This window comes from Zalophus californianus, chromosome 2 (genome assembly GCF_009762305.2).
Source record: "Zalophus californianus isolate mZalCal1 chromosome 2, mZalCal1.pri.v2, whole genome shotgun sequence".
NCBI classification, from domain to species: Eukaryota; Metazoa; Chordata; class Mammalia; order Carnivora; family Otariidae; genus Zalophus; species Zalophus californianus.
Genome location: NC_045596.1, coordinates 159,071,776 through 159,095,316, shown reverse-complemented (window position 1 = coordinate 159,095,316; position 23,541 = coordinate 159,071,776). Strand labels below are relative to the sequence as shown.

Sequence of the window (23,541 nt, the reverse complement as noted above, 5' to 3'; positions counted from 1 at the left end):
GTATTTTGCAAAAGGAGATACACAAATGACCAGTAAACTCTTGAAAAGATGCTCAACATCACTTGTCATCAAACAAATACAAATAAATAGACGTCACTATATACATCCACTAGAAAGGCTAAAATTAAGAAGATTGACAATGCCAAGTGTTGATGAAGATGAATGGCCACTGGAATTTTCATACATTGCTGGTAGAAATGCAAAATGGTACAGGAATTCGGAAAATAGTTCTACAGTTTCACATAAAGTTTAATATATGTTTACAAAATGATCCAGCAATTCCACTCCTAGGTATTTACCAAAGAAAAACTAAAACATAAATCCATGCGAACAAAGACTTGCTCTCTAATGTTAATGGCATTTTTATTCATAATATATGTCTAAAACTAAAAACTACCCAAATATCCATCAAAGGGTATATGAGTCAGAGACGTATCACAAGGAATTGTCTCATGCAGTTATGGGGGCTGGCTACAGGTCTGAAACCCGGAGGGCAGGTCATCAGGAAAAGCAAACTGGAAGGTCTCTGGCAGGAACTGAAGCTGCAGTCCACAGGCAGAACTTTTTAAGGGAAACCTCAGTTCTGCTCCTAAGGACTTTCAGCTGATTGGATCAAGCGACCCGTATTACTGAGAGTAATCTTTATATAAAGACAGCCGATTATTGGTGTTAATCACCTCTACAAAGTGCCTTCACAGCCACATCTTCATTAGTGTTTGATTAAGTGGGTATGATAGTCTAGTCAAGCTGACACATAAAACTGACCAGCAGGTGACTGGGTATACAAATTGTGGACTACTACTCAACAATAAACAGAAACAAACTACTGATAGAAGTAACGGTATGGATGAATAAGTCTCCAACACATTTTGTTCAACAAAAGAGGGCAGACGAAAAGACCCTGTAGGATTCTACTTATTTGGAAATTCTAGAACAGTCAATAATGATCCACAGTGTCAGAATAGGTAAGTGCTTGCCTGATGCCAGTTAGACATTAGGGTGAGGATTCTGACTGCAAAGGGAAACAAGAAAATTTGGGAGAATGATGGAAATTATAACTGGACTGTGGTGGTGGCTACCCAGCTATAAACATTTGTCAAAATTCATCGAAATTATGCACTTTTTTAAAGATTTTATTTATAAGTAATCTCTGCACCCAGTGTGGGGCTTGAAACTACAACCCTGAGGTCAAGAATCACTTGCTCCACTGACTGAACCAGCCAGGCACCCCAAATTATACACTTTAAACGAATGCATTTATGTACATAAATTATTTCTCAGTAAAGTTGATGTGTGTGTGGGGGGGACCTGATTCCTGCACAGCAGAAGCTCCAATCAAGGTTACAGAGGTATGTCCAGTTCCTATGGCACTATTTTTGGAAAAGACTATCTTTTCCCTATTGAATTACCTTGGTACTTTTGTTGAAAAGCATTGAACCTTATTTGTAGGTGAGAAGTTTCCTGGATGGGAGTGAAGGATAAAAATGCAATCAGATCAACTATACTTCATGAAAGAGAGAGAAAGAAAGAAAGAAAAAGAGAAGAAAGAAAAAGAAAGAAAGAAAGAGAAAGAAAAAGAAAGAAAAAGAAAGAAAGAAAGAAAAGAAAAGAAAGAAAAAAGGAAAGAGAAAAAGGAAGGGAGAGGAGAGGGGAGGAGGAAGGGGAAGGAGAGGGGAGGAGGAAGGGGAGGGGAAGGAGGGAGAGAAGAAGGGAGGGAGGGAAAGAAAAGAATTTAATCAGAGAGATCCCTGGTTATTTCTGACGTCAGAGATGTCACATGAGCGAGAGAGACGGGGATGTGGTCACTGGAAAGCCTCCTCTTCACTACCCCTACCGCGCCCAAACAAACATTTAAGCGCTGCCCTGAGCCCTGTGAACGGCTGTTGTTCAGTGACTGGTCCTCATAAGGTGTACTCCTCACCAGCAGCCACAGCAGCCTCTCTGGTGACCAAACTCATCCCCACCCCTTCTTCGCCATGGGAGAAATCATCCTTCTGGAAACAGGGCTCTTCTCTGGGGACCATAACCCTGGGGGACCGGCCCTCCTGGCCTTGGAAAGGGCCCGCACCTAGAGGGTAGGGAAAGGGCAGGAAGGACGGCGATGAGCAGGAAAAGCCTTAAAGCGGCTTCCCATGGGGTGGCGAGGCAAGTCTAAGCTCGGCGGTCTCACCCAGTAGGCCTTGGTGAATCCCCAGTGGTCCCGAAGGTGCTGCTCATGGCCTGGTCCTGGACCAGCGGCAAGCAACTTCACCTGGGAACCTGTTAGAAATGCAAATGACCTTGGCCCCACCCAGCCCTCCAACGCCCGGCGCCGCGGAGATGGGACCCGGCCCTGCGCTTTAACAAGCGTCCAGGTGCGCCGAGGCAGGAAGTGGAGGAAGGAATGGCAGCGTCGAACGGGGAAAGAAGGGCCTCTCCTTTAAGACTGAGTCGACGCCCCCCTGCTGCCCCTTCGCGAGCCCCCTAACAGCCTGCAGTGGGCGGTGACGCTCAGGTGGGGCTGGGAGGAGGCCCGAGCGCGGGAGGCGGCGGCGGGCTGGCGAGAGGGCCCGGCCCAGGGGAGGGACAGCCGGGACCACGACGGCACCGACGGGGCTCCCAGGGCACCCGAAGGGCCCGCCGGGGCGGCTCCCATTCCCTCTCCAGCCCGGGCGACCTAAGCGTCTAGCGCCCCGCTCCGCAGGCCCCGGGGCTGCCCCGCTGTGCCGTCCGGGGGCTTGGACTCGGGGTGGCGGGGCGGGACGCGGGTGGCCGCGCTGGGCGCCGGGCGGGCGGGGGCGGCGGGCCCGGCCTCGGCTCACCGCGGACGCCCGTTCCGCACAGCCGCCGGGACCCCGGCTCCCGCACCCAGCGGCATGAATCTCAGCAGCACGAGCAGCGCGGCCGAGAAGGCGCCCAGGGCCACGCTCTGGGGTGAGTGAGGGCCCGGCAGCTCCCGAGCCCGGGGGGTGGGGGGGGGGGACGGGGAGCCCCTCCCCTGAGCCGGCCCGGCCCCCTCGACCCTCTCCCTTCGCAGGCTGTGAGCTAAACCAGGAGAAACGGACTTGGACGGTCAAAGCCCAGAAGGAGGGGAGGCAGGACTGTAAGCTGTTGCTCAGTACGGTGGGTGCCTCCCCGCAGGAAGGGTGGTCGGATGCAGCCGGGAGGGACTTGGACAGCTGCGGAGAGCCAGGGGGGCTCTCTGGTCCCAGAAGGTGGAACAGGGTTTCCCTCCGCTGCCCTCCGGTGATGAGGTGGCCTGTCTCCAACCGCTCTCAGATTTGCTTGGGGGAGAAAGCCAAAGAAGAGATGAACCTCGTGGAAATCCTACCCCCAGCCAGCCAGGAAGACAAGAAGACCAAGCCCATCACCATTGCCTCGCTTCAGGCCTCTGTGCTACCCATGGTGAGCCTTTCCCCGCAGGCTTAGGGAGACTGCCTGCCCTGGGGCGGTAGGAGGCCCAGCTCAGTCCTCACCGCCTGGGTGGGGATGGACAGACATCAAGGGGGGATACAGTTGTTCAGCAGTAGGGCAGTCCTGCCTGAGAGGCTATATTGCCCGTGACCGAGAGCCCTGGACTTAGGAGGCAGAGAGCCCCATTTCCATCCCAGCCCACCCTTTACGAGCTGTGTGACCTTGGGCAAGTTAACCGCTTTTCAAAATCACGTTTTTAAACCTTTTGATGCTGGTGACAGGACACTGTTGATGACTTCCATACTGATTGTGTATCCAGAAATTCTTTTTCTAATTATCTTGAGTTCTTTATGCAAATCATCGTTGTTAATGGCAGTTTTTGTGTCTTTTTTAATCCAACTACACTGTCTCGGACCTCCAGTATAATATTAAGTAAGATAATAACGGTAAATGTCCTTGTTTCATTCTTGATATATATGTATATTTTTATAGATTTATTTATTTGAGAGAGAGCAAATGCGCGTCAGTGTGGTGGAGAGGGAGTCTTAAGCAGATTGCATGCTGAGCACAGAGCTGGATCTCCTGACCCTGAGATCTTGACCTGAGCTGAAACCAAGAGTTGGCCGCTTAACTCACTGAGCCACCCAGGAGCCACTATATGTATATTTTTAAAGGAATGCTTCTAATGTTTCTCCATTAAGTATGACATGTTTGGTAGACACCTTTTTCAGGTCAAGGAAGTCCCCATCTAGTCCTCTCCCTTTTAAAATTGGGATTTCTTCATTTTAATCATAAATGGTTAGCAAATGCTTTTCTATTCAGATAATCATAGGTTCTTTCTTTAACCTGTTAATGTGGTAAGTTATATTAATAGAATACTATTCCGTCAACTTTGCATTCCTAAAATAAACATTATTTGATCATACTATAAATTTCTAGATTTGCTTTGCTAATATATTAAAACTTTTTTAAAAAACTTATATACTTATAAGTGACGTTGACCCATAAACTCTTTATCTTATTTGGGTGTCAAGGCATACTAGCCTCATGAACAGGGGGATGGAGTGTTCTCTCCTTCTATGCGGTGGAACAGTGAAGGTAAGACCAGTATCATCTGTCCCTGAAGACCTGGGAGGCCCATCTGTAAAACTGTCCTTAAACTTTTTTTTTCCCCCTCTGTCCATGAGATCTCCCTAGATCTCATTCATTGCCAGGGTTTTAAAGACCATTTTTACAAATGAAGACTCTGATATTTATTTCTGTAAACCTACTCTCTCTCTTGTGCTCCAGATCCTCTGTCCTGCTCAATGTATTTGATACCTAAGAGATAACCTGTACTTAACAAATCCAAATCCAAACTCTTGATTTTTATCAATAATCTCTTTCCCCACCCCCAAACCTGATCCTCCCCCAGGATATAATTGCTCTTCCAGTTAATCAGGACAAAAACCTCCTTCTCAAACACCGCATATCACCAGCAAATCCTGTTGGCTCTACCTTCAAACATACACCAACCAGTCTGACCACCTCTCAGCACCTCCCTACTATACCCTGGTCCAGGTGACCATTACCTCTTGTTCAATTTTATTGCAGGGCCTCCTACCTGGTCTACCTACCCTTTACCCTTGGTTCCTTATAGTCTATTCCAGGGTTCAACAAACTGCAGAATTAAACCCAGCCCACTGCCTGTTTTTGTAAATAGAGTATTACTGAAACACAGCCACACGCCTTCATTTATGTATTATTCATGCCTATTTTCACTTGGTAACAGCAGAACTGAGTAGTCTCCGCAGAGACCATATGGTTCACAAGCCTAAAATATTTACCGAATATCTACAAAAAACTTTTCCCCAACTCCTGATCTATTCTATGCACAGCTGCCAGAAGGATACTTTTAATTTTTTTTTAATATTTAAGTAATCTCTGCATCCAACGTGGGACTCAAACTAACAACCCCGAGATCAAGAGTTGCAAGCTCTTCTGACTGAGCCAGCCAGGCACCCCCAGAAGGATCCTTTTAAACAAAAGTCAGATCACATTGCTTCTCTCCTAGAACACCTAGGTCAGTGGCTTCCCATTTCACTTCGAATGAAATCCAGGATCCTTTATGTTCTGGCCTGCAGAAACCTCTCTTAATCTCAACCTTTGCTACTCTCCCCTCCCTAACCCTGCTCAAACAACACTGGCTTTCTTGACCGTACCTTGAAAATTCCAAACATACCCCTTTCTAGGAGTCTTGCATTTAATGTTCCCGTGAGAAGGACACACTTGCCCCCATCTTCAATTCAAACTTTGCTCATATGTCCTCCCACTGAAGAAGTCTTCCCTGACCACAAACGGCACCCCCTCTTCCTACCCTTCGATAATCACTTTTTCCCGCATGGGACCCATCACTGGCTCAGTCTTCATTTGTGCCTTGTCTTTCTCCCCAGCCAGGATCTAAGCCTCAAGAGAGCAAGGACTCTACCTGTTTCGTTTACTGCCTTCACCATAATGCCTATAGAGTAGTGCCTGGTATATTGTGGAAACTCGGCATATAATGAATGAGTGAGTAAGGAAGTGAACAAACTATGTGGGACTGGTTTGATTTTGAACTACTGTCATTTATTTAGTAGGTTTGGATCTCATTGTTTCCATTTCTTTGAGTCATCTTTTTATATCTGCTTTATTGAGATATAATTTATATGCAGTAAGATTCACTAGTGTTGGAGCGCCTTGGTGGTTCAGTAGTTAAGCGTCTGCCTTCAGCTCAGGTCATGATCCCAGGGTCCTGGGATCGAGCCCTGCAAAGGGCTCCCTGCTCCGCGGGAAGCCTGCTTCTTCCTCTCCCACTCCCCCTGCTTGTGTTCCCTCTCTTGCTGTTTCTCTGTCAAATAAATAAATAAACTTTAAAAAATATATATAAAATATATAAATAAATATATAAACATCTTATATATGTATAGATATAAATATAGAAAATCTATATATTTGTGTTTATGTATTATATATTATTATAAATAAAATCTTTAAAATATATTTATTTCAAGTATTTTTTCCTAGTACATGGCTTGCCTTTTCATAATAGTTTTTTTCGAAGAGCACAAGTTTTTAATTTTTATAAAGTTCAATTTGACTTTTTTTCTCTTTTTTAAAAAATATTTTATCTGAGAGAGAGAGAGAGCATGAGCAGCGGGCAGTGGCAGACGGAGAGGCAGGCTCCCCGCTGAGCAGGGAACCTGATGCAGGGCTCAATCCCAGGACCCTGAGATTATGACCTGAGCCGAAGGCAGCTGCTGAACCAACTGAGCCAGCCAGGCACCCCTGACATTTTGTTCTCTTATGGTTCATTTCTTTGGTGTCCTGAGAAATCATTGCCTAAACTAAGGTCACAAATGTTCTCTTCTAAATTTACTTCTTGAAGTGCTATTGTTTTAGCTCTTATATTTAAGTCGATCCATTTCAAGATAATTTTTTTGCATGGTATAAAGTAAGGATAGTGAAACATTTTTTTCTGAGTTTCTATCCAGTGCTCTAGCACCACATTTTTTTTTAAAGACCATCCTTTCACTATATTTGTATTTGTTGGCATTTTTCCATAAATCAATTGCCCATATATGTGCAACTGCACATAAAATATGCAGATATTTCTGTATTGTTTCATTGATTTTTTTTTACCTTTACTCTCATAACAGTGATTTGATTATCGTAGTTTTATAGTGAATCTTAAAATTAGTGTGAGTCTTCCAACTTTGTTGGTCTTTTCTAAAAGTGTGTTGGCAAATTCTAGGTCCTGAGCATTTCCATAGAAATTTCAAAATAGACTTTCTTTAAAAATCAGTCTTTAGGGATTTTGACAGAGGTTGTATTGAGTCTATAGACTGCTCTGAGGGGAATTGGCGTCTTAACAATTTTGAGTCATTAATAATTGAACATATGTTTCTCTATTTGTTTAAGTCTTTCACTTTTCACTCTAACATATGTCTTTAACTTAACTTTAACTTTTCCTACTAATATTTTATAGTTTTCAGGGAACTGGTCATATACATACTTTGTAAAATCTACCCCAACATACTGCATGATTTTGGGTGCTATTGAAATTGGTATTAACGTATTTATTGAAGGATAATTCGTGTACCATAAGCTTCGCCTATTAAGGTAAAATCAGATGGTTTTTGGTAAATGAAAGGTGATGTAACCATCACAATCTAAGTTTAGAACATTCTCATCACCCCAAAAAGTAATTCCATACCTACTACCAGTCACTCCCCATCCCCCAGACCTGCAGCACTAGGCAACCATTAATCTATTTTCTGTCCCTGCAGATTGGCCTATTCTGGGCAGTTTATATAAATCGTAAAATGTGTGGTCTTCTGTGAGTGCTTCTTTCACGTAGCATAATTTTTTTTTTTTTTTAAGATTTTATTTATTTATTCATGAGAGACACAGAGAGAGAGAGCGAGAGAGAGGCAGAGGGAGAAGCAGGCTCCCAAGGAGCAGGGAGCCCGATGCGGGACTCGATCCCAGGACTCTGGGATCATGACCTGAGCCGAAGGCAGACGCTTAACCATCTGAGCCACCCAGGCGCCCTCACGTAGCATAATGTTTTTAAGGTTCATCTGTGTTATAGAATATAACAGTACATTTTTTTATTGCCAAATGATATCCATTGTATGGACAATACCCCATTTCAGTTATCCACTCAGCAGTTTATGGAATTTGTTTTATTTCTACCTATTAATGCTGTTGTGAACATTCATGTACAAATTTTTGTATGAGCATGTGTTTTCATTTCTCTTGAGCATATACCTGGGGGTGTAATTGCCAGGTCATATGGCAGCTTTATGTATATAACATTTTGAGGAACTGCCAAATTGTTTCCTAAAGTAGTCACACCATTTTACAATCCCACCAACAGTGTCTGAGGATTCCCATTTTCCGACATCTTTCAATGCTTGTTATTGTCTGTAATTTTGATTACTCATTTTATTGGGTGTGAACTGGCAGTTCAGTGTGGTTCTTTTTTTTTTAAGGTTTTATTTATTTAGTTATTTATTTATTTGAGAGAGAGAGCAGGGGAAGGAGCAGAGGGAGAGGGACAAGCAGACTCCACACTGAGCGTGGAGCCCAACATGGAGCTTGATCCCAGGACCCCAAAATCATGACCTGAGATGAAATTAAGAGTCGAAGGATGCTTGACCAACTGAGCCACCCAGGTGCCCCCAATGTGGTTTTGATTTGCTTTACCTAATGACTAATGATGTTGAGCCTCTCTTCGTGTTTTCATTGGTCATTTGTATATCTTTTTTGGAGCATTGTCTATTCAGGTGTTTATTCATTTTTTAAAATTGCACTTGAGTTTGATATTTTAATATTTGTCTTCTTTAAATCGTATGAGTTTTTATATACTCTGCATACAAGCCCCTTATCAGATGACTTGCAAATATTTTCTCTCCCATTTTCTGAGTTGTCTTCTCACTTTCTTGATGCTATCATTTGCAGCACAAGTCTTTACTTTTGATGTAGTCCAATTTATGTTTTATCTTGTTGCTTATGCTTCTAGTGTTGAATCTAAGAAACTGTCACCTAATCCAAGGTCATGAAAATTTGCTCCAATGTTTTCTTCTAGGAGTTTTATAGTTTTAGTTCTTATAGTTAAGTCTCTGATCCATTTTGAGTTCATTTTTGTGTACAGTATAAAGTATGCAGATGGTGAGGCACCTGGGTGGCTCAGTCATTTAAGTGTCCACTCCTGGTTTCAGCTCAGGTCATGATCTCACATTCATGGGATCAAGCCTGCATCCGGCTCCAGGCTCAGTGTGGAGTCTGGTTCATATTCTCAGATCCTACCCCTCTGCCCCTCCGTGCTCGAACTTGCTCCTGCATGCACTCTTGTGCTCTCTCTCAAATAAATAAAATCTTTTAAAAAATGTTTTAAAAAATAAAACAAAATAAAATCTCTAAAAAGAAAAAAAGAAAGAGGGGCCCCTGGGTGACTCAGTCAGTTCAGCATCTGTCTTCCACTCAGGTCATGATCCCGGGGTCCCAGGATCAAGCCCTACGAGGGCTTCCTGCTCCACAGGGAGTCTCCTTCTCCCTCTCCCTCTGCCTGCCACGCCCCCTGCTTGTGCCCGCCCTCACTCTCGCTAGCTCTCACTGTCAAATAAATAAAATCTTAACAAAAAAGTATGCAAATGGTATTTTTAAATGTCATTTTATTGCTGTTCAGTAGTAGTATAGTTATGTAATTGTTTTTGTATTATCTGACCTTGCTAAACTTGCATATAAGTCCTAGCACCTTTTTGTTGATTCCTTAGAATTTGTTATGGATTTATTCATGTTATCTATGAATAAAGTAGTTTAACTTCCTTCATTTCTTTTTCTTGCCTGCCTTCACTGATGAGGACCTCAAATATAATGATGAATAAAAATAGTAACAGCAGGTCTGTCCTTGCCTTTTTCCAGTCTTCTACCATTAAGACAGATGAAGGATTTTTGTAGATGTCCAAATGAGGGTGAGGATGTTCCCTTCTAATTTCCTGAGATATTTTGTCATGAATGGATGTTGAGTTGTCCAAGAATTCTTTTCTGCATCTATTGAGGTTATTTTTTCCTTTATCCTGTTATGTGGCAAATTACATTTACTGATTTTTCAAATTTTATTTCTTTTAATGTTTTTAAATTTTAGGGTATGCTCCATGCCTAACATGGGGCTCGAACTCACACCCCCGAGATCAAGAGTGGCATGAGCCAGCAATACATAAAAGGACAATGCATTATAATCGAATGGGACTTATCCCAAGAATGTACAGTTTTATATATTGCTGAATTCCATTTGCTAATATTTTATTAAGGATATTCATGTTGGGGTGCCTAGCTGGCTCATGCCACTCTTGATCTCAGGGTTGTGAGTTTAAGCCCCATGTTGGGTATAGAGATTGCTTAAAATCTTTTAAAAAAAAGATATTTGTGTCTATATTTATGAGCAACATTGGACTGCTGTTTTCTTGTCATTTCTTGTTTCTGTCTGGTTTTAGTATGAGGGCAATGCTGGCCTCAAAATGAATAGGAAGATCCTCTCTTCTGTTTTCTGAAACAGTTCATGTAACTTTGGTATTTTTTTCTTAAATGTTTTAGTAGAACTCAAGTGTGAAGCATTCTGGTTAACTACAACTTAAATTTCTTTAATAGATTTAGGACAATTTGGGTTGTTTTTTCTTAAGAGAGCTTTATGTCTTTCAAGGAATTTTTCCATTTTGTTCAAGTTGTCAAATTCATTGGCATAGAGTTGTCCATAATATTCCCTTCCTTTCCTGTAAACTCTGTAGTAAATTCTATTCTTTTGTTCCTGATAATGGTAATTTGTGTCTTCTCTCCCATTTCTTTGTACAGTCTGGTTACAGGTTTAATACTTTTATCCATCTTTTCAGGAACCCGCTTTTTGTCTCAACTTTTCTCTATTGTTTACCCACTTTTGTATTTTATTGATCTCTGTTCTTTATTTCCTTTCTTCTGTTTGGATTTTAATTTGCTCTTTTTCTAGTTTTTTAAAGCAGAATCTTACATTATTGATTTTTTTTTTTTTTTAGACCTTTGGTCTTTTTCTGATACAACCATTTCATGCTTTGATTTTCTTCTAAGCACCTTTCTGACTTCATCCCACAAATGTTGATAAGTACAGTTTTCATCTTCATTCCATTTGAATTATTTTATAGTTATCTTTAGCCCCTGGGGTATTTAGAAATATGTATGTTTTTCTAAGATTCTCTCATTGATTTCTAATTCTGTCTCATTGTGGTCTGAGAAAATACTCTATATAATTTCAGTCTTGTGTTCTGACTTTTATGACCCATAATATGGCCTAGTTTGGTGAATATTTCCTTAATGCTCAAAGAATGTGTGTTCTATGGTTGTATGTATTGTTTTATTACTGTCAATTATATCAAGTTGGTTGGTAATTTTGTTGGAGTCTTCTGTATCCTTACTCATTTTCTGCTACTTGATCTGTTACTGAGAAAGGACTGTTGAAGACTTCAACAATAATTATGCTTTTGCCTATTTCTCCTATCAATTATCAGTTTTTACTTCATGTATTTTGAAGTTATTTTATTAGGCACATATACTTCTAGGATTGCTATATCTTCTTGGTTAATTGATCCCTTTATTATGAAATGTCCCTCTTTATCTGGGGTAAATATTCTGAAGTCTACTTGGTCTCATTAATTTAGAACATCTAGCTCCCTTTTGATTAGTGTTTGTGTGCTATATTTTTCCTATTTTTTTGGGGGGGTCATTTTACTTTTAACTTCTGTATCTCTCTATAAAGTAGGTTCCCTTTAGATACCGTATAATTGAGTCTTCCTTATTTAGCCAATCTGGTCATCCCTGCCTTTTAATTAGAGTATTTGAATTGTTAATATTTAAAATAATTATCAACAAGGTTGGATTTTAACCTATTGTCCTGCTGTTGGCTTTCCTATTTGTCCCATCTGTGTTCCTTTCTTTTTTTCTGGCTGCCTTTTGGGTTAGCTAAGTGGTTTTTATGATTACATTTTCATCTCCACTATTGGTTTCTTAGATATACCTCACCTCTATTATTTTTTTAGTGGTTGCTCTAGAATTTATAGATGCATCTTTATTTATTTTTAAGATTTTATATTTATTTAATTGACAGAGAGGGAACACAAGCAGGGGGAGTTCGAGAGGGAGAAGCAGGCTTCCCGCAGAGCAGGGAGCCCGATACGGGGCTCGATCCCAGGATCCTGCAATCATGACCCGAGCCGAAGGCAGTTGCTTAACCAGCTGAGCCACCCAGGTGCCCCTATAGATGCATCTTTAAATTACAGTGGTCTATATTCAAATAATATTATACCACTTCATGAATGATATGAGAATCTTGCTACAGTATACTTCATTTCCCATTTCCCATCCTTTGTGCTATTCTTGTAATAACTTTTGTTTCCACATATGCTATAAATCCCACACTACATTGTTCATACTTTATTCACGATCCTGAGATCAGGACCTAAGCTGAGATCAAGAGTCAGATGCTTAACCGACTGAGCCACCCAGGCATCCCTTAAGTTTTTATTATTTTAGTAACCTCTACACCCAACATGGGGCTTGAACTCACAACCCCAGGATCAAAAGTTGCACACTCTTCCGATTGAACCAGCCAGGCACCCTAGACAGTCTATATTTTAAAGAGATTAGAAATTAGAATAAAACGTTATGTTTACCACTTCTGGTACTCTTCATTCCTTTGTGTAGAACTCTAGGTTGACTTTTTTGCCTTCAACACTTAATAACATTGCTCCATTGACCTTCTAGCTTGCATAATTTGGAGAAATCTAGTATCCTTGTCTTCATTCCTCTTTATGCAATATCTTTTTTTTCCCTCTGGCTGCATTAAGATTTTATCCTTATCACTGGTTTTGAACAATTTATAAAATGCCTTGAGGTTCATTGAACTTCTTTAATTTGTGGTTTCATTGTTTTCATCAAATTTAGAAATTTTGGGGCGCCTGGGTAGCTGAGTCGCTAAGTGTCTGCCTTTGGCTCAGGTCGTGATCCCAGGGTCCTGGGATCGAGCCCCGCATTGGGCTCCCTGCTCAGCAGGGAACCTGCTTCTCCCTCTCCCACTCCCCCTGCCTGTGTTCCCTCTCTCGCTGTGTCTCTCTCTGTCAAATAAATAAATAAAATCTTTAAAAAAAAATTTAGAAATTTTTTGGCCATTATTCTGCAAATATTTTTTTCTGCTCCCCACTTCTCTCTTGGGGAGTCCAATTACAAGTTTATTAATTGTGTTCAAACCTACCTATTTTGTCTCCCTGATCTATCAATTAGCAAAATGATTTGTGTTAAAATTACCAATTATGATTGTGGATTTTCAGTGGATTCCTCTCATAATTTTATTATTTGCTTTATATATGTTTATTTTTCAATTAAAATTTTTAGATAATTGTAGATTTACATATAGCTGTAAGAAATAATACAGGGAGATCCCTATATATTTGCCCAGTTTTCCCCAAGTAACATTTTGCAAAACTGTAATATAACATTGAAATGAGGATATTGACATTGATACAGTCGAGCCATCTTGTTCAATACAATTTCATCACCTAAGTTCATATATTTAGCACCAATGGGGCAGGGAGACAACAGGGATCCCTCAAGATACCCTTTTATAACCACACCCACCTCCCTTCTGCCTCCTGTTCTATCCCTAACCTCTGGCAACTACCAACCTATTCTCCATTTCTAAAATTTTGTTCTAGAAATAGTATCATACATATGTAACTTTTCTGGAACAGGCTTTTTTTTATTTCCCTCAGCATAATCTGGAGTTTCATCCAAATTGTTTTGTGTATTCTTTTTATTGCTGAGCAGTATTCCATGGTCTCACTCTACCACAGTTCAACCATTCAGCTGTGGAAAAACTGAGCTGATTCCACTTTGGGACTGTTATGAATAAAGCTGCTCTGAACATTTGTGTAAAAAATTTTATGTAAGTATAACTTTTCCTTTCTTTGGGATAAATTCCCAAGAGTACAATTACTGGGTCATATGGTGGCTTCCTGCTCACTTTATTAAAATGCCAAAGTGTTTTCTAAAGTGGCTGTGCCATATACATTTTTACCAGTAACGCACGGGTGATGCCTTCTTCTGCATCCTCACCAACGTTTAATGTTGTCACTATTTGTGTTTTTCTGCCATTCTAAAATGTGTGTCTTGATATCTCATAGTGCTTTTAAGTTGCATTTCCCTAATGGCAAATGATGCTAAACGTCTTGTCATGTGTCCATTTGCCATCTGTGTATTCAGTAAAATGTCTGTTCATGTCTTTTGCCCATTTTTAACTTGGATTGTTTTGTTACTGTTAGGTTTTGCTAATTCTCTATAGATTCTAGACACTAGTCCTTTGTCAAGCCTATGGTTTGCAAATATTTTCTCCCTAGTCTGAGTTGTTTTTTTATCCCTTTCCAATGAACTTTTTTGGAATAAAAATTTTTAGTTTTGATGAGGCCCATCTTACCAGTTTTCCTCTTATGACTTTTGCTGTTAAATCTAAGAACCCTTTGCCTGCTCCAAGATCACAAAGACTTTCTATGTTTTTTTGTCCAAAAGTCTTATAGTTTCATGTTTTGCATTTAAGTCCACAATCTAGAGGTAATTGTGGTAGAAGTTGTGGGGTTGAGGTCAAGCTTCATCTCCTTGCCTCGGGATGTGCAGTTGCTCCGGCCCCATTCATTGAACAAGCTGTCCTCTTCCCTTTAACCAGTCATGCACCTTTGTCAATAATCAGTCTCACGTGTCTGTGTGGGTCTATTTCTAGGTCTTCTGTTTTATTGATCTTTGTGTCTCTCCTTCCAATACCACACAGTCTTGATACTGTAGCTACAGTCTTTTGCGTGTTTAGACTACGTTGTCGATGCATATGATTTACAGAATTATCTTCCTGGTAAACCAACATTAGTTTTTTATCCCCCAAAATGCTTATTGAATTCAAGCTTGCATCATCTGCTATTAATTTGTTTTCCAGTTTTCTCTTAATATCCATTTTCCTTTATTCTTTAGTAATGGAATTCATGACTTTTAGCTGGCCACAGGCTACTGAGAATCAGGCATGGCCATGAAGTTCTGGCCAATGGAATGTAAGCAGAAGTGGTCAAGTGTCCTTAAAGAGAGATCGTGTGACCGTTTTTATCCCTTCCTCCATCCTGCTGGCTGGAATATGGATGTGATGGCTAGAACGTGAGCAGCCATCCTGGACCAGAAGGTGGAAGCCATGTATTAAAGATGGTGGAGTAACACAATAGGAAGAACCTGCATCCCTGATGACTGAAGAGCAGTATATACCCACAGCTGACTGCTTCTATCCAGATTGAGTTTATGTGACAAAGAAATAAGCTTCTGTGTTGTATAAGCCACCAGCATTGAGTTTTCTGCGGCTTGTTACCAAACCGAATCCTAACAAATACAGCTAGCTTCATTTTTGTTTTAGATAGTTATGTTTGCAGTAACAGAGACCCAACTCCAGGGACTCAAACACATTCGAGATTCGTTTCTGTCTTGGATAGAAGACATCCAGACATAGGCAGTACAAGGCTGGTAAGATGGCTCGATGGTCACCAAAGACCCAGGCTTCTCTTCTCTTTCTTCTCTCCTGGGTTCAAAACTTCCATCCTCAAGATCATCTTTGAGTCCAAGAAGACTGCTGCAGCTCCAGCTCTCACTTCTGCATTTAGGGTAATAGGCGAGAAGAAACAGGGGGAGACCAAAGGGACTTTTCTCAGTTCTCTGTCTACCTCTTAAGGAGTCTTCACACAAGCACCACCCACCAAATTCTGCTTATAACTCATTGGTCCAGAAATTAGTAACATGATCACAGCCAACTACACAGGAAACTCAGGAATACAGTCTTCGGTGGGTACAGTATTTGAATAGTATCAGGACACTGCCATTATGGAAAAAGGGAAGAATGGATATTGCAGTAGCCTTGAGAAGCCTCTGCCACACCTGCTAGGTATGCTTCCATGTCTTTTCTTCAACATTTCCATGTGCTTATGTTTTAGGCATGTATCTTATAAGCAGTAAGTAGCTACGTTCCATGTTAATCTATCTGACCAATATAGTCCGTTTATGTTTACTGTGATGCTAATATACTTGGATTTATTTGTAATATGTACTTTGTGATTCTATATTCCTTGCTTTTTCATGTTTTGTTTTTCTTGTATCTCCTTTTTCTGTCTTTTATCAGATTAAGGTTTCTTTTCCCCTTTTCTATTGGTTTGGAAGCTGTTGAATCTCATTCTGATTTTTATTATTAATTTTTTAACAATCATGCATGATTAGTCTAAAATTAATATTCTATTCCTCCTCCCAAACAATCAGGGGAGATTTTCTAATTACCTTCTTCTTAACTTACCTGTTATCATGCAGTGTCTTAGCTTCAGCTTGTTTTAAACCCACTCAATACTAGTCAATACTAGTATGATTTCGTTTTACAATAATGCTTGCTTGGATTTTTCTTTGTTGACCAAGTTTCTTGCTCACCCCACTGCTGCTTGTATCCACCTCTTCCTTTTCCATGTAATTGTCCTCTTTTAAAAAAAAATTCTTTAAATTCAATTTAGTTAACATATACTGTAGTCTTAGTTTCAGGGGTAGAATTCAGTGATTCATCAGTTGTATTTAACACCTAGTGCTCATCACATCACATGCCCCCCTTAAGGCCCATCACCCAGTTACTGCATGCCCCCACCCCCATTCCCTCCAGCAATCCTCGGTTTCCTGGAGTTAAGTGTCTATTATGGTTTGCCCCCCTCTCTCTGTTTTTATCTCATTTTTCCTTCCCTTCCCCTGTGTTCATGTTTTGTTTCTCAAGTTCCACATATGCATGAAATCACATGGTATTTGTCTTTCTCTGATGCACTTACTTCACTTAGCATAATACCCTCTAGTTCCATCCATGTCGTTGCAAATGGCAAAATTTCATGCTTTTTGATGGCTGAGTAATATTCGTGTGTGTGTGTGTGTGTGTGTGTGTGTGTGTGTGTGTATACCACCTTTTGTTTTGTTTTGTTTTTTAATTTAAATTCAATTAATTAACATATATTATTTGTTTCAGGGGTCCGGGTCTGTGATTCATCAATCTTACATGACACCCAGTGCTCATTACAACACATACCCTCCCCATTGTCCATCACCCAGTTACCCCATCCCCCCACCCCTCTCCTCTCCAGCAACCCTCAGTTTGTTTCCTAAGATTGTGAGTCTCTTATGGTTTGTCTCCCTCTCTATACCACCTCTTCTTTATCCATTCATCTGTCAATGGACATATGGGCTCCTTCCATAGTTTGGCTATTGTGGACATTGCTGCTATAAACATTGGGGTGCATGTGCCCCTTCAGATCACTATGTTTGTATCCTTTGGATAAATACCTAGTAGTGCAATTGCTGGGTAATAGGCTACCTCCCTACTGTTTTTAAGGAACAGGAGGAAACTCCATACTATTTTCCAGAATGGCTGCACCAGTAATTGTCATCTTTTTGACACCTCATTGAGTAGGTCTGGGAGTAGTGAACTTACTTGGGCTTTGCCTGGAAATATCTTTATTTTACCCTCATTGCTTCATGATAGTTTGGCTGTGTATAATTCTACAAAGAGGGGAGTTTCCCTCGAAACTTTGAAGATGTCATTCTATTCTTCTGGTTTTTGACGTTGCTGTCAAAACCTTCAGTCTGTCTGATTATTGTTCCTTTTTTGGAAATCTGTCTTTCCTCTCTGGTTTATTTTAAGATAACCTCTTTGTTTTTGCTATCCACCATTTCACTGTGGGATGTTCAGGTGTACATTTATTTTTATTTATCTGTTCAGAACTTAGGTTTCCTGGATGTGAGGATCTGTGTCCTTGACGGTTTCTAGAAGCTCTTGGTTATCACTTTGCATATTGATTCCATTACTTTTAGTCCCTTACTGTGATGAGATGCATGTTAGATCTGCTCATTCTGTCCTCCATACCTCTCAGCTTCTCTTTTGTATTTTGTTCATCTGTCTCTATGTGCTGCATACCGGGCAGTTTCTTCACAGCACAATTCCAGTTTCCTGATCCTTGTTTTAGCTGGTTTATTCTGCTTTTTAACCCTTTGTTCAGTCTAGAAGCTGCATTTGGTTCTTTTTATTTCTCCTAATACCTGTTCTTACAGTTCTGATTCCTACTTTTGTTTATTTGATTTTCATCAATCTAATTTCACAATTGTTTAGATTGTTTCTCTTTTATCTCAGGTTCTTGCTTGTGCTGGTCTGCGGTCATCTTGTTTCCTTCTGCTCACTCTAGCAGGATTGTGTCTTGTATGTTTTTTGTGATTTTTAGATGAGGAGCTGTCTTCAGGGTCTTGTTTTTTTCTCTTAAAGAATTCCATGTGAAAAAAATTGACAAGTGTCCCAAGAGAACAGTTTTGTATTTGTGTCTGCCATTTGCCCAGGAATGTCACCAGTCTGGGATTCTATACAAGTTTCTGGACTTGGCAGTACTCACCAAGTGAATTCAAACTTTGTGTGGGAGGGAGGTACAGCCTGTGAGTACAGGTTCTCACAGGAAACTTATTTATGCCCCTTGCATTTCCTTCCTTCAGTGGTGGGGGGAGGGGGAGTTCCTAGTAGGTGGGTTTGGAATTCTGCAGTTCCTAGCCTCTCCCCAACCCTGGAGCTTTTTACTGAGGTGCAACCCTTAGAGGGTCCTAGCCTCCATTCAGCGGGCTCTGTGACAGCGTTCCTCTTTTGAATCCAGGCCCTGTCTCCTGTCCATGAGTGTGTGTTAAAACCTAAGGCCACGGGATGCCTGGGTGGCTCAGTTGGTTAAGCGTCTGCCTTTGGCTCAGGTCATGATCCTAGGGTCCTGGGATCAAGTCCCGCAATTGGGCTCCTTGTTCAGTGGGGACCCTGCTTCTCCCTCTGCCTGCCTCTCTCTCTCTCTCTCTCTCTCTCTCTCTCTCTCTCTCTCTCTCTCTCTCTCTGGCAAATAAATAAATAAGATCTTAAACTCAAGGCCAGAGCTGTTTTCAGGCATATCTCCCCCTCAGCTGCTTACGGCACCTGTGCTTGCCACGCTGCCCCTTCTTTTCTGGTGCATGGGACCTCTTCTGTCTTACTATTCAGCCATGCAATGAAAACATTGGAATATATTTTATCCAGCATTTCTGGGTGTTGATGGCTGCAGAGTTTCAGTTTTCATTTATCTCCTTCCTGTCTGAGCCCAAAACTCTAAATTAATCTCCCTAAGCCTCAGTTCCCTCCTCTGTAAAGTCATGGCACCTCCATCATGGGATTGTCCTGAGGGGTTCGATAAATAAAGCCTGTAAAATGCTTAGCATAGGGCCTGGCACACGGTAGGCAGTCAATAAATGGGAGTATCATCATTGATACTCCAGAAAATTTGGAAAGTTTGGAGAAGTATAAGGAAAGGAAATATCGTACTGTCCCCTGAAAATTATGGTTCATACTTAAGAGAAGTCTAACTTTATTCATATGTATATCCACACACTACTGGTACTGTACATACCACTTTGTGTCTGCTTTTCTCGTTTGATTCGTGTCTTATTCAGGTGGGCCACCATAACAAAATACCATAGAGTGAGGGGCATTTATTTTGTCACAGTTCTGAACGTCTGAGACCAGGGTGCCAGCAAGGTCGCATATGGGGAGGGACCCTCTTCCTGGCTTGCAGATGGCCACCTGCTCTCTCTGTCCTCACACGGCAGAGAGACAGAGACAGAGGGAAGCCTCTGGCCTCCTTTACATGGGCACTCATCCCATCATGAGGGCCCAGCTCTCATGACCTCATCTAATCCTAATTGCCTCTCAAAGGCCCCACCTCCAAATATCCTCACACTGGAGGTTAGGGCTTCACATAAGAATTTGGGGGATACAGTTCAGTCGGTGGCAATCACACTTCTCTACTGAACAGCTGCCCCTCAGCTTGGAAGCCTGTCTGGGATCTTTAACAAGAGCGGGGTTATCAGATTCACATTCTTCTCTGACAGAATCCACCTCAACAGGAAGGGGCTGATGACACAGTGAGGCCCAGAGAACCTGAAGTGTGTGTAGTTGGGGTTTGGGGAATCAATTCTGAGTGTTTCTGCCAGAGAGCAGCTCCCAGGCAGCCTCCAGGGGTGAGTGAGCCCATCTTCTCCACTCCTGCCCCTGCATCCCTCCCCCTGCAGGTCGTTCTGATGGGACTGGAGCTTTCTCCTCCAGTCACTTTCCAGCTCCGGGCTGGCTCTGGACCTGTGTTCCTCAGTGGCCAGGAACTTTACGGTAAGTCAGAGCTTGGACCTGGGGAAGGTCTCAGAGTGCAGTACCTAGCACCCAGGGCCAAGGGGGGACCTGGCACTCCAACGCTGGAGGGATTCTTGAGTTATTAGCAAAAATCCCCAAAGGCAACGTGATTGCCAGTAGTCTGGACTGGGAGTCCTGCTTTACCCCCCTGCCTCTGTGGGCCACAGTCCCCTTGCCTGTAACACCAGGGTGGGGGTATACTTGGTTTCATCTTCAAAGAGCAGCTGGGAGGAATAAACGGGACATCCAGGAAAAAGCAGTTTGCGGGGTGCCTCGTGCTACCGCACTCAGAGTGTCAGCTGCTGTGAGGCGCGTGGCTGGAGGGGCCGTACGGACCCCCAGCAAGCCGCCGCGCCGCCAACTCTTCCTGGCCTCCTCTGTGCGGTTGTCCCTCTTTCGTCAGGGCACTGCCCTACCCCAAGACCCTGGCAAGGCTCTCCTTCCCTCAGGATGAGGTCCGCATTCCTCAGCCGCCCCCTTCGCTGGCACCCTCCGCCCACCCTCCCTCGCCTGACTGCTTCCCAGCCAGAGCCGCGGCGGGTCCCTTCCCCTGCCCTCCCCTGCCACCCCGGCTTCTCCGGGGTTCTGGGCCCTTCACATCACCCGAGCCTCCACTTTGTCAGAGAGGCCAGAAAGGGTCTAGAGGAGGTAGCAGGTGCTGGCTTCCCCAGGGCAGCTCTGACGGCGAGACCCATGGCGGAACGGGAGCTCGCCAGAGACCCGGAGCTCCGCGGCCCTGCCCCCTTCCCTGCGCTGCAGACGCTGCAGACCCGTCCTGGGAGGAAGAGGAGGAGGCGCTGGACGAGGAGGAGGAGGAGGAGGAAGGTGACAGCGGCGAGGTTGACGACGACGAGGACGACGACGACGACGTAGATGTGTCCCTGGAGGAGGAGACCCCTCTTAAACAAGTCAAGAGGCTGGCGCCCCAGAAGCAGACCAGCGTCGCCAAGGTGAGGCAAGGGACCCCCAGAGGCTCCCCAGAAGGGGGCCAGGCCCGCCGCGGGCTGGGTGCCTGAGTGAGAGAAGCCTGGCCAGGGCCCGCCGGGCGCTCAGCGGCAGGCCGTGCCGCTTGTGTTTGCTTCCCAGAAAAAGAAGGTGGAGAAGGCAGAGGAGGCCGTGAGGTAACTCTTTCCCTCTATTAAGTCGGCCGCGATCTTGTAGCGGGGGTACGTGGGGCTAGAAGGGGCCTGCCATGTGTGCACGCGGGTATGAGCCTCCTGCCGCAGCCTCTGGGGAAGCCTTAAAGTATGCTTACCTTTTGCCCTAATTCCACTTAAGGCAATTCCTTCCGAAGGAGCCCACCCAAAATATGGGTAAAATGATAGGTACTGAGATACGCATTATTCAAGTAACAGTAAAAAATGGAAGCATTCCAAATGTTGGCCAATATAGTATTTGATTGAGCCATGTCACATTTTCCCAATGGCATGTGACCTGGTGCCTATGAAGAATAGAGCATCCTGGAAAGTGTTTATTGAATTTTTAAAGCAGGATGTTAAGTCATATTCATGTTATTTCATATGCTTTTAGAAGAAAACAAAGCAAAAAACCCTAAAGGGAAACGCACCAAAATGTTAATACTGGTGGGGAAATAAAGAAAATAAGTAATTTAATCTCTATTTGCTATATATTGTGCAAAGTAGTTGAACATTACTTTTATAATGAAAAAGACCCATTTGTGATAAATAAAAGAAAGCAGATGGAAGCCTGAGAAGAACAAAACATCTTGCTTAAAATAAGACAGAGTGGTCCCCGGCAGGTGACAGGCGGAGAGGTAAATTCTCGGCAGCTTCCAACTCTCCAGGTCACAGCCCCCTGCTTTCAGTGTGGGCACTGCGAGGGTCTGGGCTACTGGTGTCAGGCTGAGTGCTCTCTTCTTCCCACCCACATCCCCTCTCCTTGCCCCACCCCACCCAATTCCAGACCCAGGCTTAAAGACAAGAGTCCTGTGAAAAAGGTGAGTACCAGGAGAAGGGGCTGGTCCTGGTGGGGGGAGGAGGGGGAGGGAGTGGGACACTGGCGCCCCCCCTTCTCTCCATAGGCCAAACCCACACTCAAACCCAAAAAGCCGGGATTCAAGAAATGAGCCAGGAGTGGCCTGGCTGCAGGGACCAAGGGAGAGCCACCTAGAGCACATGCAGGGTGGCCTTCCTCGGCGCGTTCCCCAGGTTCCCCCCTACGCAGCCTCTCTCCATCTGAGTCTGAATGGGATGGAGCTGTTGGGGGCGACACAAGAGGCCCTCACTCCCAACTCTCGAGTTTCAGCAGGACCTGGAGGGAAAAGCTCCAACCTCGGGGCCACAATAAAGTTTGCTTTGTCAGGACCTTGTTTCTGCCATCTGTTCCCAGGGGCCGGCCTTCTTGCTGCTGCAGTGAGCCCGTGTGCCCGGCAGAGGGCGGCCGCGCGCCAGCTGGGTTCTGCTCTGCTCTTTTACCTCCCTTTACCTCCCTCTCTTTTTCTCAAACTCCCACCCACTCCCACTCCCACCCCCCCAGCTTCGGGGAAAAAACCAAGTGTCTCAACCCCTTGCCCAGCTTCAACTTTCTACCCCTGGCCTGAGGGAGGGAGCTCCAGCTGGTGTGAGTCTTTCTGTGTCCACACTCGCTTGTGGCTGGCCCGTTTGCCACGTGCCGAACCAAGGGGTGAGAGCTGCCCACCCTGCCAGGAAGGGCCTTGGCCCGTCAGACTAGCCTGAGGATCTTCTCTCCTGGCCCTAATCACGTCTGTCGCTTGTCAAATACACAGGACATCTATTGGAACCCCGGAGGAGGGATGCTAGTTGTGCGCTTCCAGGCTTGCCTCCTGTTCAGGGTGAGCTCTTGCTCATTTGTGTGCAGATCTGTGTCAGGCAAGAGCCCGGAGGCCTGGACCTTCAAGGACACCCTCCCAGGCAGGGCACATGAGGCAGGCTTTACAGAGTCTCTAGAGGGTCTCTTACAGGAGGTGGACAGGTAAACACTCTTAACTCCCCTGTGAGGCATCCCCCAGGACAGTTCCTGGAGCCACAGAACAGGGCTCCCCAGAGTGTTCGGGTGAGGCAAGGGGGTACTGGCAAGGGGGTGAATGACCTGGAGCCTGGGTCACCCATGGTGACACACAGATGGCCCCCCACTTGGGCTTATACTTGCAGGGCCTCTGCTGGGCTTCTCCCTGGCCCTCCCCCACACCTCCACCTGCCAGACCTAAAGTGGGCCAATGGGGAGATGGCCCTGCCTCTCTCCAGGATCCGGAGGCAGGGTCCCAGAAGGTGGGAGGTCTGAATGCCGGCATGAGAAGGTCAGCAGGCAGGCTTTTGTGTCCGTGTTCAGCCTCCGTTTCTCTCGAAGCC

The 23,541-nt window shown here is 43.8% G+C and overlaps 1 protein-coding gene across 1 annotated transcript; it reads left to right on the top strand.

Moving 5' to 3' along the window:
- Nucleotides 1-2,333: 2,333 nt before the first annotated feature.
- NPM2 (nucleophosmin/nucleoplasmin 2) lies at nt 2,334-22,530 on the top strand. The gene is made up of 9 exons (XM_027599209.1): nt 2,334-2,494; nt 2,824-2,913; nt 3,017-3,102; nt 3,259-3,384; nt 20,098-20,191; nt 20,972-21,162; nt 21,299-21,333; nt 22,136-22,169; nt 22,254-22,530. Exons 2-9 carry the CDS (start codon nt 2,856-2,858, stop codon nt 22,296-22,298), a joined length of 669 nt encoding a protein of 222 aa, XP_027455010.1. The 5' UTR covers nt 2,334-2,494; nt 2,824-2,855; the 3' UTR covers nt 22,299-22,530.
- The last annotated feature ends 1,011 nt before the right edge of the window (nt 22,531-23,541 follow it).

Excerpts from the sequence above, each read along its gene's own strand:
- NPM2 (XM_027599209.1), top strand. The coding sequence starts at position 2,856 with ATGAATCTCAGCAGCACGAGCAGCGCGGCCGAGAAGGCGCCCAGGGCC. Across the intron at positions 3,385-20,097 it reads AGGCCTCTGTGCTACCCATG|GTCGTTCTGATGGGACTGGA; the intron begins GTGAGCCTTTCC and ends CTCCCCCTGCAG. Across the intron at positions 21,163-21,298 it reads AGCAGACCAGCGTCGCCAAG|AAAAAGAAGGTGGAGAAGGC; the intron begins GTGAGGCAAGGG and ends TTTGCTTCCCAG.